This window comes from Spea bombifrons, chromosome 6 (genome assembly GCF_027358695.1).
Source record: "Spea bombifrons isolate aSpeBom1 chromosome 6, aSpeBom1.2.pri, whole genome shotgun sequence".
In the NCBI taxonomy this organism is placed as follows: Eukaryota; Metazoa; Chordata; class Amphibia; order Anura; family Pelobatidae; genus Spea; species Spea bombifrons.
In genome coordinates this window covers 10,417,978-10,438,298 of record NC_071092.1, presented here as the reverse complement: position 1 = coordinate 10,438,298, position 20,321 = coordinate 10,417,978, and the positions used below count along the sequence as shown (strand labels likewise).

Here is a 20,321-nt window from a genome sequence, read left to right as displayed (position 1 = left end):
TTCTTGTTCTTCCTAAGGATGTTTCTTGATTCCATACATATGGGGATTTTCTATTCAGCATTATAGATAGGCTTTCCGTTTTAACACAAGTTTCCAAAGTTCTAAGAATGCTCCAAATCTCTGCACCGTGAAGTTTGTATACATCAACAAAACTGATATACCACAAGTTATAATAATGTTCAGATTTCCAGATCTATCGTTACAATGAATGAACAGTTATTCATATACTTTTTTTTTGATCATTCATGTTTTACTTTGTCAACAATTGATCTTCCTCCAACACTCCCGATAGGAGGCTTTCTGGAGAACCCTACACATAATGTATATCTTTACTGATGATATATAATATTTTTCACTCGCTTGTGCAAAAAATAGGTCCAAGCTGTCCTTTTAATTTCACGTACAGTACAATTACTGAATATCTTCTCCCCTATGGTTGAAACGCCTTCTTAACTTATGCTTACTGAGCTTCTTTTTGGACATACAGAGCTGCTGACGATTGGATGGAGGACATGGAGCCACACAACTCCACTTACTACCGACGCAGCCTGGACAATAAGGGCTACATCTTCCGAGCACCCTATAGGGAGTGTGAGTAGCACTTAACAGGAGTGTAGTTTGATGACCGCATGTGTACATTTACAGGCAGCATTGAAAATGGGAATGTAAACTTGATTTTCATGTTACCCCTTAAATAGTGCAGATGGATCAGAGCACAATTATTCATCTACATGTTTAAAGGGGAGATGATACTAAATTTGTTTGGTGCATCATATACTCTGTTCCCAGTGGACTCTCTCCTGTGGCACATAAACACTCACTGTGCTCCTCTTACCCAACAGCTGGATATCACCCTACAGAGCTTGAGAACAACACGGTTGGAATCCTGGTGAGCACCGCCGTGGAGATTGAGATTGAAGGCAAGAGGCTGAAACCAGCAGGTAACCCAAGGAGCTTGAGAAGGGGATGAGTATTGAGTATGAATGCAGGGACAGGGAATGCAGTGTTAAAAGACTCCATGGAAGTGAGCAGGGTCTATGAGTTATGCACAAAGTGTGACACGGTCACCCGTGTTGGATGACTTGGTGAACAAGGGACATGCTGGACATGGGGATCCAGTCCAGCTGAATTGCCAGATATAGCAGCTTAGAACACATAGCATATGAAAAGTAGACCATTCGTGTCCATCATGCATTTGCCACTTTTTCCTCACTCCACATAAATAAGCACACAAGGAATCCAGTCTATAAATAACCCAAAATCATATCTACCGGTATATTGCCCCTTAACCCACAAAAAACCCTGGTGCTTCTTGCTCAATACAAATCACAGCAGCCCAAAGGACAATAGCCCTCTAAATGTAATAAGTTGAAAAGGCAAATAGTTATTTGGGGTAAAAACAGGGGACTGACAGTATCTTCTAGGAACTGTTTACGTTGTCCATGCTCTTTGCACAGTCCATTGGCTGCAGTGTTCCTAATCAAGTACCAATAATAACCAATTTTCAATGTAATAATTAAAAATGTGTCTGTTGGCTTTAGAATTGAGACTCACATACATTGTTCTTTCATTATCCCTCATACATATACCGTATATTGCTTGTGCCATCTCTTTCTAGTTGTTGGAGTGAAGTTAGACCTTGAATCGTGGGTAGAAAAATTCAAAGTCCTGGCAAGTAACCAGTCCGTGAACAACCCACAAGGACCACGTAAGGTCAGTCTCCTATATTTTTGGATGGTCCTGTAGACCCATACAATTGCTAATGGCCCCTTTCTGGCACAAAAGTGGAATTATTTTTTTCTCCATCATAAAAAATAAAAACTCTTTGTAAGTTGCCTGTGAATGGTGGGTTGTGATTCCATTCAGTATTATTATTTCAGTATCTGAGAACGCGTCAGCGGTTTTAAAGTCTAAGCCAGTGGTTCCCAACGCAGTCATCAAGGCGAACTTCCATTCCAGTAGGGAGATTCAAAAAACCCGGACCATTGGCGTGCCATGAGGATTGGGTTGGGACCCACCGATCTAAGCATTTCTCCTGAGGTTTCAAAACATGGCTTTGGCATAACCTTAAAGCCTCATCACTGGCCAACAGAAAAAAACATCTTGTCACTCAAAATATGCAAAGTCGCAATTTTACAAAATGCCATTAATGAACTAATACTGAGTTGTGTCAGCATATGCACATATTTAAGAGATGGAATTCATCACAGTGCCACCTTGCAAATCCTCTGCTAGCCTGTTCTGTAATAAATACAGACAATGAGTCGGTAAGTAATTCCACCGCTCACCAAACACATGTACTATGCCTAGTACTGCCTCGCTGCTGAATTATAATAGCCTGAACTCAACTTTGATTTCCGAGCTGCCACGTTTCTGATTAATTTCTGTTTTGCATGTAAATAATAAGGCTGATGTCCTCTCTGAGCAAACATTATTTTAGTTTGTACAGCGAGGTGACGCCATACATTTTAAAATTGAAGTTCATTCCGTGCTTCATATTAATGTGTATACCTTACGCAGCTGGAGTGTTAATTTATGACCTCGAGCTTTATGATGAAGTAATTGCTTTCAGGCACTTATTATATGTTCCATTTCTTTTTATTTATACGCTTGCTGTCCCCTTATAGTGCAGCCCCACTGCTAGCTGTGAGATGGACTGTGATGTCAACAACGAGGTAATATCAGTCGCTAATTTCCAAAATGATCTCACTACTTCGTAAATATAATCGCCCCAGTCTCTTCCATTGTGCTCCATCCTCCTCAAAATCACCTTCATTGCCGTGGCACAGACCCTCTCATTCTCATCATTCTATATGTAATCCTTCTGTGCCACCAGAAGTAAATTGCTTAACCAAGGCAATTAATCTTCTATCATAACCCCAAATAAAAAAAATCCTTAAGCTTCACTACCTTAATATTAAAATGTCCCTGTATATATCTACACCGGTATAGATTTCCCTAATCTGTCTTATACATTTACTTGCCATTACGTAGCACTCCTCAGGTTTTGCAAAGATAACTCCAGCATGCATAAGGATAATTAAATGTATATCTGCTCCCAGGACCTACTGTGTGTGCTGATCGATGATGGAGGATTCCTCGTCATGTCCAACCAACAGGACCAATGGAGCCAGGTGATCATACGCAGATATTTTACATGCTTCGTTTCTCGTGTTTTGGGGAATGGGGGTCTGTTCCAGCTGTGTAATTGTTCTACATATTTCAGACTTACCTGTAACAGGTTGTTAAAAGTGTCTCCAATATACATTCCCCTCTGTGATCAAATAGGTATTTGTCTATCCCTGCACCCACATAAACATGTATAGTTTGTAGTCACCCTGTGTGTAGAGTAAATAACTCCATTTGTATTTTTCACTTTAGAAGACTTTCAAAGACAAAATGTGAAATATATGTACATTATTACAGTAATACAATAGTAACTTGCCCGCTACATCTCAGCTTACAATGTCTGTTGTAACACGTGGGAGCGGGCTAACAGTTTCAGAACAAGAAGCAGTCAAATCCATATGGCCTAGTTTATGGTAGCCCAAAAGTACATTTGATACATAGACATTTCAACAATGCTACTGACCACTCAAGCTCAAATCCACTGAGGTGGCTAATGGACAAAAGAGCCCCTGAAGAACAGTTTCTTGGATCACCTTAATACCCGCTGGCAGTGAATGTGTGTTGAATAAAATGTGGTTTCCAGTTTTAAGGCTGGACGTTATCTCTACAGTTTCCCTCCAAAACCAAATTTTTCCTTGTCACACTTTGTGAACCGTCATCTTTTTCCCTGATCCTTTAGCTTTCTTCTTTCCTTTGCCGTTCCCACGTACAGATGTCTGTCCTCCAATGTCTTTACCTGCTCGTTTGTTGTCTTGTTCAGGTGGGGAAGTTCTTCAGTGAAGTTGACCCTAACCTCATGTCTGCTCTGTATAATAATTCCTTCTTCGCACGAAAAGAGTCCTACGATTATCAGTCTGTTTGTGCACCTAAAACTGAAAGCAACAAGGGAGCAGCCCCTCGTGGCATCTTTGTGGTGAGTTTATTATACACAAGATACTCTTTCCTTCTAATAAAAAAATGTAAATATAGCTCAGAAGCAGATTGGCGTAGATCAAGCCATTTAATTTTGGCCCACTAGATGTTCACAAGAAGCCCGCTGTATTTAAGAATGGATGACTGTGTAAGCTTTGGCCATCTCTTCAGATCTGGCTTTACTCTTTCAGTTGACCGTTTATGCCCAGTTGGAAGTCCATGGGTTAGGTTAATATAATGGGCCACCACACTACCTACATGTGGTCCTTTCTCCAAAACCAGGTAGCATTACCATAGAGAGATGGATTTCCTGCTATAAATGATGTTGTAGATGGTTGAGTAGTTTTAAAAAGTTTTATTTTTATTGGTAAAGTTCTTGCTAAAATATATTTCTCCATTCTCAGCCAACCATTGCAGATATTCTGAATCTGGCCTGGCTATCTTCAGCAGCAGCCTGGTGAGATCAATATGTGTGCATGTCAACAAGCATGTGTGATGGCATCTACATGTTACTGCTCTTTCTTTATGGCTTAGATTCTTCAAAGTAATTTTTTTCTATTTGAGAGAGTGAAAGTTACTCTTTCACCAAGGATGGTTTACAAGTTTAGTAAAATGCATTGCTCAGCTATGGGTAACGGCAAATGCCCACATTAGGTATGAACCACAGCTTCCATGATCTTCTGACACGAGAACACAAGCCTGTAGCAATCTGGCAGATGCTGAATTACATTATTAGCGTTCAAAACAGCCTTTCTATTGCTCTTACGCACTTTTTTGCCTCTGAAGGTCTTTGTTCCAGCATCTCCTCTTGAGTTTCACCTACGGCAGCTGGATGCAGGCAGGTAAGAAACACTTTTGACATAGGAGAGATAGTCGGAGAGATAGTAGATAGGAACATAGTTGCATGAGAGGAGTTTACACTTAGTGGGGTGACTGTACCTGGAAACGCACCCAAAAAGCACATGTCTGACAGCAATGGTGGCCTCCAAGTCTGTGTAAAAGGGAAGTTTATTGGAACAAAAGGAGATAAAACCAGGTTTTGCCAATGCCGACCTACATAACTGTATACAGCACTGGATTTTATGCTCAAGGGGCTTCCTCTTTAAGGATATCTTAATAGTGAGAGCATCAGGATTTCGCTATTAGTGGCAGCTTTAATTGGAATAACAACTGCAATGTCATTAAAAACTGCCATTTGAAACAGGTTTTAGTTTGTGCCACCTCAAAACCAGTACACTCTTCCATGAAAATTATGATAAATTTTAAGGTACATTAAACATGAACTTTTATACCATTATGGAGCCCCCCCTTCTAACAGCAGGAATGTTCCTTAGAATGATCTCCTCCATAATGTTTCATTGCAGATGATGTCACAGCGGAGAACATGGAGCCCAGAGAAGCTAGCTGCATCATGAAGCAGACACAGTATTATTTCAGCACCATCAACTCCACGTACTCTGCCGTCATTGACTGCGGACCTTGCTCTCGGTCAGTAGTGGTCTGGAAGCTTTGTATGAAAAGTATTTGCAAAGTTCAGTTCATAGGGCTTGTGTCTTCCCCGTGTATTTACCACTTCTCTTATACGCAGGTATTTTCACGCTCAGAGAATCTCAAACACCAATCTGCTCTTTGTGGTGGCTGAAAAGATGCTCTGCAGTCAGTGCGATTCCATGAAGCTGGACCAAGCAGAGACACGATGTATCCTCTAACCAGTAACTGAGAACACAGGATAGATTAGGCGTCTATGTTGAGTAAAGGCTGAATGAGTGTTTGCTTAACAAATACGTCGTTTCGGGTTAGACGGGTGGCACTACCTTATTATACTAAAACCTTTAAATGGTGATACATTTTAGTGGGCCAATTCAAGGCCGGATAAGATGTTGGGTAATGAAAGCTTTCAGTGCTATTTTGACACAATGGTAAATTGTATATATTTTTAGCTCTTATTATTTAATGGCCAGATTAAAGCATCCTTGATCATAATCTTATAAACACAAGGCTAAAAGTAAAAGTCACTAACATTTATACTTTTGCACTAATATAGAGGAGAACTTCATAATGTGAACCTACCGAGTCTGCCGACAAAAAGGTTCTATTTCTCGCTATTCTATTTAATCGAAACAATGGGATATCAAAGAAGGCCACTCGCTATTTCTGTGTCTCATCACAATTACTAATTTCCAAACCCGCTCTGTTTGATCTGTGGTTAGCTCCACATGTCTAACTCTGAACTACGGGGAGGTATTTGTTGGGTTGGTGACCACTGATAGGCTGTAGGTTGTAACCATCAAAGGAAATTTTGGGATTTAGTGATGTCCAGCGTACGTTCTAAATGCTCCTTAACCGTTAGCCAGCCGAAGGACCTGAACAGTGTGAGCTGGTGCAGATGCCTCGTTATCGCAAAGGTCCTCATGTCTGCTTTGATTACAACGTCATGGTAAATGGTGACACCTTATACAACTTGGCTCAGATAAGCTTCAGAGGGGAGATATAACCTTAGAAGCGAGGAGATAAAACCTTATTGGAATTTATCACAAAGAACAAAGAAAACTTCAAGTTTTTGGTTGTTTTTAAATATAGCTGTAGATTTTTCTTACACGCTGGGCACACCAGCCTTGCACACTCCAAATTTAGTTTGAAATCTCCTTGGAAAGTCTAGGCCTCCATGTCTACTCTCATGTGTCTAATATTACTGATTTCTCTTTCTCCCGCCAGGAGGATACGTCAGACTGTGGCAGAGGCAACCTCTTCCGGCCGTCGTGGCTCTTGTTGGCGCTACTTCAGGTGTTGCTTCTCTGTGTCATCCCCAGCTTTTCCAATTCCACCTCCAATCGGGGCCTCTAGACCTGCCCTAATCCCCTCCCACCTTCCTGAGGCCACTTCTTGTTGCCTGATGTGGTTACCATGACAACCAGGCAAGCGCCTCTTCCGCGCGTTGGGCTGAGTTACCACGACAACCACCACTTATTTTGGATGATTTTACCGTGACAACAAGGAGACCTTTCAATGCCACATATAGCTATCATGTCAATCAGGACAACTACATCGAGGATAGTGGGAGTAATTACCATGGCAATGAGACGAACTTCCTGTTCTCTAGCCATTGTAACAAAAGGCAATTCTGAGAACTTCCTGTTAATTGTCTGTCTCCATGGTACCTGTGCATTGCCCTGAAATTCTGTGTGGTAACACCTGGTCTCCAAGGTGGGGTCAAAGAACTCACTGTGACCCTTTGCTATCTTACCTAAAATATGTAGGGGGACCCCTTCCCTGTTGTTTTTTTACCGCTTGGGAAACAGGGGTAACACGGTAATGACATCACACATATACATCCTCATGTCATCATGTAATTGTCATATTGCTTACCTTAGAAATTGGGCTTCTTATCTTGGAATGTGCGCTTGGCCAAAGTCACCAGGAAGGTGACAGAGAGACACTGTTACAGCAAATCATATCTATATGCTGGGCAACACATTGTTGAGCAGAGTTCGAGTCCGTTTTCCGTACAGAGCGTAGTTCTCCCGTGCAGTGTGCCAGTTCACAGCTTCAGCTGTGTGTTCTAAGTGTTTCATATCACTTCTCCATATTTCTGTGTTCTGTGCTGTGTTTTTTGATCACACTGCACAGCATCCCGGAGCAGAGGCTTGCTCTGCACACATATAGGTGTCCACGTCTCTGCAGGGGCTGTATCCGCATAGGCCACCAGTAGCCTCCTCATCAAATGGTATTATACCAAAGAAACAGGTCTGTGACTTCTCCTACCAGATCTACACGGCCAACAGTGGGGACTCTGGAGTGCAGTATACCGCCGTATACATTTTCATAGAGAGTCTGCAAGTGGTATGCAGAATAAATGACCCGTCTGCCTTCTCCAAAATAGCAACACAATTCATAGTCCAACCCGATTTTAAGGCAGCGCAGCCCTCTGCAGACCAATTTGTGTGAAAATGACTTGTCTGGATTACTGTTTGTGCTTTCACGCATCCAAGACACTGCAATGCTGAAAACGCGTTGGATGCTGGTTGTAGCAAGACTGCAGCTCCAATTACCCTTAGCCAGTGGTTATGGATATGTAGCCTAGCAAAGGCCGTATGGTCCCAGTTGGCATATCCTCTCTCCATAGACTAACTTTATTGTCAATCCAAATCATATGTTAGGTGATGCTATATAGAATATAATTATTTCTGAGAACCTTTCCTAGAACAGAGCACAATCACGTCTAAGCAAAGGGATGATCCAGCCCACAGAAGCACATAGGATTCAGCACTCAGCAAACATACAAATGTTTTCTCCCTGCTCTTCCCGATTTACCCCACAAAAGCACAATATCGATATTGCTGCTGCACTGCGTTCCGATCAGCGCTGATCAATGAATGATTGACCTAAGGCTCTGCTTTATGAGTCCAGCGCACAGAATCCTAAATGCACCTGTTCTCCTTGTAAAAAAAGGAATAATCCAGCATGTCAGCATCTAGTATCCTAAATGATTTACATAACCCCATCAGATTATTATTTTCGTCAGCCCAAATATCTCCTTCTGCTCATTGTAACTCATACTGTTTGGTTCCATAAGCCTTTTTACTGCCCCTTTCAGCCTAAAAACCCACCCTGTTACTTAAAATATTTTTTTCTACTACTTTAAATATCACATTATCACTATTGCTTTTACTGTTTTTGTCGTATTTTCCTGCAGTGATATCATATCTGCGTCCATCCACCTAAAGCTCCCTTTTAAATAACACTGACTTTAAAAAAAAAAATTTCTTTTAAATATCCACCCCTTATTGTTATTCCTGTTGTAAAGTATTACGTCTCCATATAACATTTTTGTATTATCGCTCTACAATCTGCCCTTTGTACTTTCTGTAATTCTACAAATGTTACTTAGTGCCAAAAGGACCGTATAAGCACAATTATAACCCAGAATGACCCGTTGTTGTCTCGAGAAAGCGCAGATAGTTTAATTGTTGAGTCCAGTAACGGCTCCGATCGCTCCCCAATTACCCTACTAAGCCAGAGGCACCACACGTGTCTCCTTCTGAAGATATACCCTTACCAATGGCACCTTTTCTGGAGAAATACCTGCCATGTTATTGGTTTCTTACTGGTTTAACACCAGTTAGGTAGAAACTTTGCTTACAGGTTCCAGATTTCCAACAAAGGCAAACTTCATAATGTGGTTCTTCTGCTATGTTATTGGGATTTTCTGTTTTTTGGTAGTCTCACTTGCTCCCATCTGCACCTTACTTGCTTCTCATTTCACGTTTAGACACTGTCTATCTTATGCCCATGTTACTGCTACAACCCCATTTTTATGCATGAAGACCCGGTGATCAATGTGCCGAGAGATAGCTGGAATTTAAAACACACAATACCCCACAATCTCCATACATTATGCTTTATCTTTGTCATGGAACAACTGCCAAGATAGCACGCAACAGGTGGCATTTACAATCATTTCTAAATTTGCTTGAGTGACGCCACAAACACCACCGTAAATGGTGGGAGAGTGGTAGACTGTTCATCTGGATCCTTAGAACTTTAGTATCTTTTGTGGTCAAGTAGGTCCAGCTATATATATATATATAGAGAGAGAGACATATATATATATAGATACATATACACTTCTTCCCAGATCTTCTTTTGATTCTTAGAACTCAATCTCCTGGCCAATGAATTAGATAATATAATACCAATGGAAAAAATCCAAGAATACCTTCTTTCATATCTGCTCACATATCTGCCATTGTGAGTCTAAAACTGAATGCTGTTTGTAACGAGGTATGATCAGGATTTATCATCTCATTCATATCTGCTAAAAACATATCAAAACATAGCATTCTTCTTCTGCTTATGAAGTGCCAAACTGTAGTAGCACAATATCATAACTGAGACCTATCACAAGAAAAAAGCAGTAAATGATGTTTACCTGTGGATTTGGTCTAGAAGGAGATCTACTGTTCCTCAAGTGTCAGATAGCGGGAGCTATGAGGAGAAATTGGAAAGAGTAGGGTGTTAGAAAGGGGGGGATTGACCCGACATTAGTTACATTGCTCTACATCTTGTGCCAGAATGAGGGGATAGCCTATTTAGGTCCCCCATTGCCAAAAAGGTGTGGAACTTTTTTTCTCGCACCCCATTTTTTTCCTTTGGTGTTTGATTTCTGAATTTATTATAATGGGTTGACGATCAAATTAATTTCATTTCAACACGCCGGTTATTTTGAGAATGGGTTCATTGTGTATTTCTATGTAGTTCTTCCAGATACCCCAATAAACTGTATTTCTTTATCAATCTCCCACCTGTTCCCTATAAACCGTATCCTATTGCTCAATATAGTTTCCATATATAAAGTCCCTATAACTTTACCTGACCTTTAGTACTCTGTATTAGAATAACCCTTTACAGATCCCTCCGCCTTTAGAAGACCTGGTGCACATTTAAGTAATCAACAAAAGCCCCCCAGTGGAACCAATCGATTCTTTCTGGATTACTTAAAAAAAATGTCTTCTTTAGAATATCCTACTATTATGACATTTTATTTATAGAGCATCAGCAGATTCTGTGACGCTAGTCCAAAAACTACTATACAAAATGAACAGATATAAGACATACTGGTACAAGGGGAAAATAGGGCCTTGCTCTTGCCTACAGTCTCTTTAGCTGTCGATAACCGCTATTAAATGCCTGATAGTCATAGTTTGACCATCCTCATAGTTTATGGCTCTACATTCTCCTCGTCATCCATTACTGTATATTTCACTTACTTTGTTGTCCGCCCAACTTGTGTTCCTCTTCTTCCATGCTCTTGTTGGTCTGTAACCATGTTTCAGTTCCCCATTATGCTCGTTTGTGTCTCTGGAGCTCACCGTGGTCATATGTGGTCCTCTAAAGCAACCTCCTGAAGACATTGTTAACCCCATGGTCACCCAGACACCATTTACTCATCAACCTAAAGTAACTGAACCTTCCCTTTAAGGTGGGACACGTATGGCATACTCACTATATCGGTCTGAACCATGACCAACCTGCACTAGCGACTCTCCATACGTATCCTACAGTGAAGGTGAAGTCTCCCCATTTGATGTTACCCTCACCACTCTGCCAAGAGACGTTGCAGACTAACCTTTATTGGGGGGCTTGGGGGAAAGGGGAGGGTTTCAGGGTGGAATAAATACTCATAACCCCTAAATCGATGGTCATTTTGCTTGTAGCTTTTGCGTGTGTTTGAGCTTTGTTTCGGGAACATGACTGTGCTAAGAGGGGTGGGTTGTATGTGTATGCCAGGCGTCTGTCCGCTCTTGTTTGTGCCAGAACCTCCATTACAAGAAAAATAAAATATAAATACGTATAAATATATATAAATATATATATATCTCTTGGAGGCTCGAGGGTCATCGCTGCTCAAATTTCTCTCCATCATTTGGTGGCTTTTTCTGTTAAATGGAGCAAAGTTTATTTATTTATTTGTACAGAAAAGTTCAACAAGTGACAGAAAGTTTGTAAGATATTGTGCGTGTGTGATTTACTTGTAAAATATTTTCAAATGGTTTATTACAAAGAATCAGTTATTAAATAATGTGCATATTTTCACTTCAACAACAAATTGTCTTTTTGCTTTTTTTGTCTTCTTTTATAAGGTGTAGAGAGATTGTGCTTGTATATGCGTGTGAGGTGGGACATGAATGGAACATGGGCAAAGTTGGTGGGGTAGAGGGTCATAGATAGGTGGAACAGCCTCCCAGCAGAAGTCGCATGTAGTTATCCTAAATCTAAGACTGATTTAAGGTTTGCGTCTTTACATCAAGAAAAACAGACAGACTACATATTCTACGAATAGCTCCCCAGTCTACATTATTTTTATTATTATTAATTATTATTAATTATTATTTTATATAGCACCATCATATTCCGTAGCTCTGTACAATGAGTAAACAGGACACATGTAGCATATAACATAACAATTTGACTTATAGAAACAAGAGGAAAAGAGGATTAAAACTGCTGTTCCATTTACTCTGCAGATATTATATCTAAATCCAGCAAGAGAAACATCAATCCTATGATTATTTAATATACAGAGCCTTCCTCGGCAATAATCAGTTAAGTAAAATTTTGCCTTTTTGGCAAAAGAATAAACTGACAGTTCTGATAAGGTTCACTGATAAGGTTACATGCGGTAACATAAAACTGAAGGAACATGCGATGGCACCCGGTTATATTGTGGGTCAAGTTACACGCTGTAGTTTTTTAGTTATTAGATGTTGAATATTGGTAGAAGTGCAGGTTTAAGAATGTGTGTGTCTGTGTGGTGTGATGATGTCATTGCGTTTTGTGATCTGACCCATTTGGGCCTGGTACCAAAGAATTCGTTTTTGCACCCCCAAGACCTCTGTTTTTATCTTTAAGAAAATACATATGCATGTAATTATGATGTAAGTCTGAGGCTGGCACAGAAAACTCTTTATTAGAAATAAAGACACGATGGTATAATATAGAGTTTACATTAAGTATACGAAGCATGTAGCAGCCACATAGTTGCTTATGCTAGTGGCTGGTCCTAGGTTGATGAGGTTAACATGGTTGATGAGGTATTTTACTTGCGCTAGTGCACTGGTTCTGGTTTCTGAGGGAACTCAGAAATGTCTATGAGAAGAGTTTCGCTGGCACTTAAGGGGATGTATAGAGCAGGGCATCTGCTTATTATCCATTCTTGTTTTGCACACGGATGAGGCTTAGGCACAGGCCACAGGCTTCCCAACATGGGTCACAGAGGCAGTGTACGCAGGAGCTCCAGAACATCTTCAAGCAGGACACGTTCATCTTCCACATGTGCACGCAGGGTCCCACCATCCAGATGTGACAGCACTGAATGCAAGCGAAATCCAGAGCCCAGCAGAAGGCCAGGGGACATCCACACAGTATGGACAGCACTAGGTAGCAGCAGTTCTTCACCCCATTGAAGGTCTTGAAGGACATCCCCCATACTCCAGGGATGCTATGAGACCCTTCAGGCTCACCAAAAGCATCTTCAAACAGCACCTGGTGAGACAGCGAGAGGGTATGAAGGGGCTCTGCTCGACTAAACACACAGATTTTATACAATAATGCAAAATAATGGGGTTTAAAGTTGTATTGTCACCTTTAGGTGTTTTTTTAGTGCCCCATTTTTGTAATGTGAATGGGTGACACCTAATTTGCGGATACAGACTGTATCTGTTACGATATTCTTAACTTAACAATCCAAGTATACGGTGCATGTAAAGTAACCATCGCACAGATTTCTAACACTCAGCAGTTGCAATCGTGAACATCCTTTAAAAAAAGAAAAATGATACATGAAAGGACATTCTGCAACACACACCATACGCATGGAACACTGTCCAAATACATTATATTAAATGTATATTAAAACGTTCAGTGAGGGTTCTTTGCAGTGGATGTTACTGGTGTCTCCAGTCAGGATGGAGAACTGGAAATCTAGGTTCAAATACTTTTAATTATTTTAAAATGTAGGAATGTGCTACACATTTACGAAAGATCAAACATTCTATAAAATTATATGTTAAAAACACGGTTATATTATATCTGATCCCCTTTTGTTCATTACTCACCCTGACATGCTCATTCATGTTGTTGGGGTCACGGTTCTCCATGTCCAATGGCATGGGTTCACTGTGCATGGATCTTGGTTCAGCCATGGTGTAGGGGAGCGATGTCCTGTGGTCAAGCAAGGCCTGTCTCTGCTTCTACTTGCCTCTCAGCATCATATTTATACCTGGTGTCTCAAGGTTTCCATGGGACGAAGCATCAAACATCACAGCCTCCAGCCCATAGTTACTCTTCTCCATTGTGTTATGGAAACCATTGTGAGTACAGGCAGAATTAGAAAGTTTCCATGTTGGACACAGAGTTGCAAGCTTTACACCGTGGGTCGGCAGTCTACCAAGGAATGCAAAATGGAATCTGCTATGAAAAGTGATTTTGGTGCAGATCAAAAATAAAAAGTTGTTTTCCCACCCAAGCAACCAATGAAATGTTTGTGATGATTGGACCTTTTTGTAACATTTGCCTCAAATGTTCCTTAACTGTAACACTTTGTTATGTACCCAGAAGGTTTATATTCCCATAAGACCCCGTTACAGTATATTGCACACACCGCTGACAATAAGGGAAGGTGGACAGTGACCTGCTAAGGTTCCAACATCTCATAATTCTATGTAAGATATTTGAAACCATTCCACTGACCATTCACACATCAGTCACATCTGTGAAATATCATGCACACTTTCATTAAAGTAAGAAAATATATTACATTAGCCAACTTGGATCGGTGGCATAAGGTGGCCAACTGGTGTGTCGAATTAGTTCCCTTTCTTAGTTCTCTGAGCACCTCATCCTCACAAAAGGTCTCAGAGATAAGTATCTCCAAAACAATCACAATTATCAACTTACCAAGAGTAAACGCTATAAGTAGCTTTATAAGCCACAAGTAGATTTGGGTGCTATCAGTACAGCAAATATTGGTGCAAAGAGATCAATAATTATTATACACGCACAATCTCCCTTTACAATGCTGCCGTAATTGTACTGTATAGATTTGCTGCTAGATTTGGAATGTAACTCGTGGACAACATGTCAGGATACATTTACGTATACATTTACGTACAGATGGATATATGTGTAGTTGCGGTTGTTGATATAAACTGCACCCAGAAAAAATTCAAAAGTGGGGAGTCCTCTGATCGCTTTATTATTGCATGGAGGGGGTGATGATTAAACAGTCTCAATGCATAGAAAGCATTGAAGAGCGAGTAGGTAAGATAAAACAAAATAAAAATTGCCTCTGATTCCAAGTATAGAAGCAGAAATTCTCAATGGTGATTCCTGTTAGTTGCAATGTGACCAGTAACCATAAACCTTAACTAACCTTTAGTTTTAGTGCTGTGGACATGGTAACGAGCGACGGTACACAGACAGCCTCACACACCTATATTGTTCTTATTGGTATGTGGCTGTAGTGCAGACGCGTTCACATACATCGCTAATGACAGGTACTCATCAGTCATTATAGGATCAATCCACGCCTCATAATGAGACATAGAAACACGATACATGCAAGTCACACACTTAGAAACAGTAAAGAGAGTCAAGAAAGCTCTGTGAAATGTAAGAACTTAGTTCTCCTAAAAAGAAAATAAATTGTTGTGAAGTTGAATGTATAAATGAGTTTCTTAACAAAACTCTTGTTATAGGAATGCCTGGGAACTCTCAGGGTTTTACCCCAAGTATCGGGGTTTTTGCCCCAAACCTTGGGTCTCAGGGTGAAGGGGCAGATTTTCAGGGTCACACAGTCTGAAGCTGACTCCTTCCTATACACCACTGTGATCATATATAAGACTCCCAATTGGTTCCAATTTCCTAACAGGTTGATATCCCTGCTTGAAAGCAGGTGACTTCAGTGTATCTTGAAATAATGACAAAGTAATGTATGAGTGAGGATAGGTATTAGACCCGTCTGGTGAGTCTCAGGGTTGGTTCATTTGGAAAGTTCCCAGGTATGTTTATAAGACAAACCTAAAATGATGCACTCTTGCATATCTTCCTCCAACCTACTTTATCATTGGGATGAGAATATAAGTAGATATTGCGGAACTTTCTAAGAAAAGTTGGATTTGTAAAAAGTTCAGCATTTGCCGTGGTGCCCAGAAGGTTTATATTCCCATAAGACCCCGTTACAGTATATTGCACACACCGCTGACAATTAAGGACGGTGGACAGTGACCTGTTAAGTTTCCAATATCTCAGAATTCTATTTAGGATATTTGAAACCATTCCACTGACCATTCACACATCTGTCACATCTGTGAAATATCACGCACACTTTCATATAAAGGTATTTGATAATGTTTTAGAAACCGTATGCAATATAATTAGATTCCTCTTCAGCCAGCGAATACTGATTGAAACTATTATGGTGCATAACATATTGCAGTCCAACACTTCCTAATGTGTTCTCGAGGCCTTGTCTTATGTTAAGCTTCGTTTGGTGCTTATCCCATTCATGCTTCCTTTTTTCACTGCATTAACTGCTTGTCCACCACCCATTTTAACCCCAAAGAAGTGAAAAGCTTAACCAGGGGTTATTGGTAAATAATACCTGGGGCTTTAGACCATATCGCTTCACTGGAAGCCAAGGGGACTATCCAGTGTCCCAGACAGGATCATCAACAAAGAATAAATATCAAAGTACTTTGCCGGAAGCCTGGCAGCTTGGCACTCCTATTGAAACCTATGGGGATGCTTTCTGCGTATGTGCACTTGTCAGACCCCCCAGAATGCCCACTGTGGCAGCGCTGGAGTTGAGCGATGTCTTCGGCTTAACGTGTCTCCTGAGCAAATAGCTGGATACAGGGAAAGGGGCAAACGCGAATGAGATCCTGCAGAACCCTCCAATCCATTTGCAACAGAGACCACATAAAAACTTTAAGAGGCCACTCAGCTATTATATGCATTAAAGTTAATGATATCTACGGTGTCCTTTAAGTGTTTCATATGTTACGTGCACATATGATCATAGATATCTCTTGATTCTCCCTGATTTATGGCTTTTCATAATGAAGAAAATCAAGATATTTGGAACCCCTGTCCCCCCTCTAACATTGTCCATGATGTTGACATTTTAAAATCTTATCAGGAAAATCTTGTTTTTCCATCCCCTTCACTAGTGTTGTTGATGGCCCTGAGGTTCTGTTATATTGTGTTTATTAGTATAAGTTAAAGGTTGGGTGAATGGATGGGTTGGTCGTGGCGGCAGGAGAGAAGCAGGTATTGTCCCCTGTTGCTAAGACAATTAGTCGGAGACACACGCTAACACAGGTAGCAACAGTCAAAAACAAATAGAGCAGAGGTTAGAGAGAAACTGTGCATGGCATGCAGGCTCGTGGAATGAATTGTATGAATCACCACTAAGTGCTTAAACATATGTATGTAAAACTTTAAGGGACATTCCAGTCTTTAAAGTGACATTAAAGTAAACATTAAAATAACATTTGGCATCTTTTTTTAAAAAAATAGAGATATGGGATTGATTGCAGTTCTTGGTGAAGTGATGAATCCAAGCCTAGGGGGGATTCAGTCCCGCTGCTACAAAATGGGCAATAAAGCCCCCATTGTCCCACCATACAATGGGCTCACCAACTAGCCTACATATGCTATGGAATGTATGCCAGCTCAGCACAGCCTCCATAAATTGCATTGAAAGGCCCTGCATGCCTCTAAAACATGGCGTGCCAGGATATAAGATCATATCCCAGTGTGCCGTGAATGGCCTTTCAATGCATTCAGGATGTCGACTGTAGAGCGGCGGCTGGGGGTGCTGCCCTGGGTCGAGCCTAGGGCAGTGCCCAAGGTAAATGCACCACTGCCTTGTTGGTCTTAGCAGGGGGGTCTCATAGATTGGTGTTCCCAAAGATCTGGTTTGGAGCTAGCAGAGGTCACTGATATGAGACACTATCTCTCATTCTAGGTTGCATTACTTCCGGCCACCATGGAGAGGGACACAGGTTTCTTTGCCCCCGTGCATTAATCCACCAGGACACAAGGAGTACAAAACACCAAAACTCCCTGTGATTCGGGCTCAACTGCAGTCATTCCTCACACCTTATGGGTTTCACTCAAACATGATCCATCAAACAAAATCATTACAATTATGTATAAACATTGATACCGGTGCATAGATGGAAAAGAGATATGACCTCTGTAGCCATTAATGTACTGGACAGGACCATTACATTGGTTGCCACAGTTGTAAGACCACTTTTCAAACTTTGCTTGCTCCCCTGTCTTTGCCATCTTCCATTCCGAACATTAAGTTACTAATGTTGGGTTACTCACAGGGCGGCTGCCTTTCGTCGCTGTGCCCAGGCAGCTGGTGCTTTTATTAGTGGCTGACATCTATCTGAGCTCAGTGGCTCCCCCTTCTGTGCCATCGGCGCACTACACAGCTGGAAAGGCTCGGGGTGGCAGTGGAAGCAGTAAGGTTGCTGCACTTTTGTAACTAAATCGTTACAAACATCAACTCTAGTAATGTTGAATTCCCCATTCTTTACCAGAAATAATGCTTTAATCAGGTAAACATTTGACTCATTCATTATTTTGCCAGGTTGTCATGTGACGCTGATAGGCTGTTGCCATAGAAACCGAATAGACTTATTAAACGTCTCTGTGTCTAAGCTTTAAGAAGTTAGAATAAAATGACAGATCTGTTACGGTTTACCTGCTCAACACACTAGAGAGTGCAATTCTTCGAGTAAGTGGAACAGCACCTTTAAACATGCGCGTAGGGTTCTGCATAGAAACACTGCACTTAGCTACAGGGAGGAGAAGAAAAAAATCCATATTTTAGAGGCAATGACTAAAAAGTCTATATTGTGTCTTTAATGAATAGAGTTTTCCGAAAGGTTGAGTGTTTTACTCGTCATTCGACGCTTCCGATATCGAGGAACAAAGCTAACAACTGAGACTTTATATTCAGCTAGATTGTAATACCCCTGAAAACGTTATCGTTCGTTGTTATCTACCCATTTTCCATTACGGTCCATGGGAGAATGTGAAGATAAAGTCAGTGATACATTTTATTACCGGTAATAGAACGGAGCCCGGTGTAGGAAAGTGCTGGATTCTGTTACACTCTGACTCCCATTATCGCCTTCCAGCAATTTGTTTACAATCTACCTTTCCAAGGTGCTTGTTAGACAGAATAAACACAGGAATTGAAGCCGCGCATTCCTGGAGCGTCACAACGGCAAACAGAGAGGGAAGAAAAACAAGCCATCAGTGATACGTTTGAATTGTGGCTTTAAAGTCACGCCTATTAACCATCGAGGTGTCGCTGGGGAAACAACGCACTTAAAACCTACTTCTGATATAAAAGTAGATTATACCTGCATGCGTATAGCTTGGAGGAGAGGAACGTTTCAATACATAAATGGATTTAACAAAGGACAGGAGGTCACAATCTAAAACTGCCTCCCAGCAGAAGTGGTAGAGGATAGCACAGTAAAGGAATTTAAACATGCACGGGATTGGCGATAGCGTACCTAATGGGGGGCAGGGGGCTGCGGTCTGTCCCAGGTGCAACTATCAGGGGGGTGCCACCTACCAGGATGGCTGCCTAAGGGGGGCCCGCAGCTTACTACTGTGTAGCTGGCACACTGTGCAAGGAAACTCTTTTTTCACCCAGGTTGTTCCTCCTGGGTGTGCCCGCACCAAAGCAGTGGGTGGTCCCGCTGACATCAGTGGGTGGTCCCGCTGACCTTGGTCATCACCCCCATTTAAATGTGAAATTGGTGGGGAGTGGTACGTGTTAAGACCCTGCTCCTGCAACCCGGAGGAATTGGGGCGTTAATTTGGAGAACCAGAGAAGCGGCGCCCTTTCGCTGGCAAAAGACAACGAAAGTGAAAAGGTTCGAAGAGGGTCTGTCCGGACCCTCCTGAGACCTCTGAGCTCCACCTACTGGTTGAACACAGTGCAATGCAGGGTAATGGAGCCCTGTAAATATCACATCTACAAATACAAAAAAAAATAGAAATATACATTAAAAAAGTGGGCATTTTACATCCACATAAAATAGCAATAAGCTATGTGTGCTTATTGACCTATAACTTGGAAAAAAACAAAAAAAACACAAGCTTTTTTACATTTCTAAACTCAGGACAAATATTAGAACCTTTCTGGTATGTTTTTTATTAGCTTTTGTAGATGAGTAAAGGATTTTTCAAATAAGTCAGAAAAGGTGTTTTTTTTTCTTCTTCACTTTTTCACCAAATTTTATTTTTTAAAACACCTCTGAGTTTTAACGTTTTCTTTGTGAATCCCTCTGCAATATTCTGGCTTTTGGAGACACTCTCAGCACCTTCACTTATAGAAGCGCATGCGCGATATACTAATCAACAACTGTGGGGTCACGTAACATAATGTGATGCTGCTGCATTCCTGTCTCCTCATGCAACTTATATATATGTGTGAGCATGGATGTGTATGTATAAGTGCTTGTGTGTGAGCATGGATGTGTATGTATAAGTGTTTGTGTGTGAGCATGGATGTGTATGTATAAGTGTTTGTGTGTGAGCATGGATGTGTATGTATAAGTGTTTGTGTGTGAGCATGGATGTGTATGTATTAGTGTTTGTGAGCATTAATGTCTTGTAATTATGTAACTATGTAATGCATAACTGTGTGTGAGCATGGATGTGTATGTATAAGTGTTTGTGTGTGA

General features: G+C 41.1%; 2 protein-coding genes across 3 annotated transcripts in view; one reads left to right on the top strand and one right to left on the bottom strand.

Annotated features, from left to right (window-relative positions):
• Positions 1-8,780, top strand: part of CACNA2D2 (calcium voltage-gated channel auxiliary subunit alpha2delta 2) — a 121,552-nt gene extending 112,772 nt beyond the window's left edge. For both annotated transcript variants that reach the window (XM_053470379.1, XM_053470378.1), the window contains 12 exons: positions 488-591; positions 843-941; positions 1,619-1,713; positions 2,628-2,675; positions 3,063-3,134; positions 3,890-4,042; positions 4,446-4,498; positions 4,828-4,883; positions 5,406-5,529; positions 5,630-5,739; positions 6,396-6,478; positions 6,757-8,780. In XM_053470379.1, coding sequence (XP_053326354.1) covers positions 488-591; positions 843-941; positions 1,619-1,713; positions 2,628-2,675; positions 3,063-3,134; positions 3,890-4,042; positions 4,446-4,498; positions 4,828-4,883; positions 5,406-5,529; positions 5,630-5,739; positions 6,396-6,478; positions 6,757-6,885 — 1,126 coding nt within the window. In that variant the 3' untranslated portion in view covers positions 6,886-8,780. The remainder of the gene's footprint in view (positions 1-487; positions 592-842; positions 942-1,618; positions 1,714-2,627; positions 2,676-3,062; positions 3,135-3,889; positions 4,043-4,445; positions 4,499-4,827; positions 4,884-5,405; positions 5,530-5,629; positions 5,740-6,395; positions 6,479-6,756) is intronic.
• A 3,703-nt stretch (positions 8,781-12,483) lies between these two features.
• LOC128499964 (caveolin-3-like) lies at positions 12,484-13,800 on the bottom strand. Its single transcript, XM_053468964.1, has 2 exons — positions 13,656-13,800; positions 12,484-13,083 (listed from the first exon to the last, which is right to left on the bottom strand). The coding sequence occupies exons 1-2, from the start codon at positions 13,740-13,742 to the stop codon at positions 12,745-12,747; spliced, it is 426 nt and encodes a 141-aa protein (XP_053324939.1). The 5' UTR covers positions 13,743-13,800; the 3' UTR covers positions 12,484-12,744.
• Between the last annotated feature and the right edge of the window lie 6,521 nt (positions 13,801-20,321).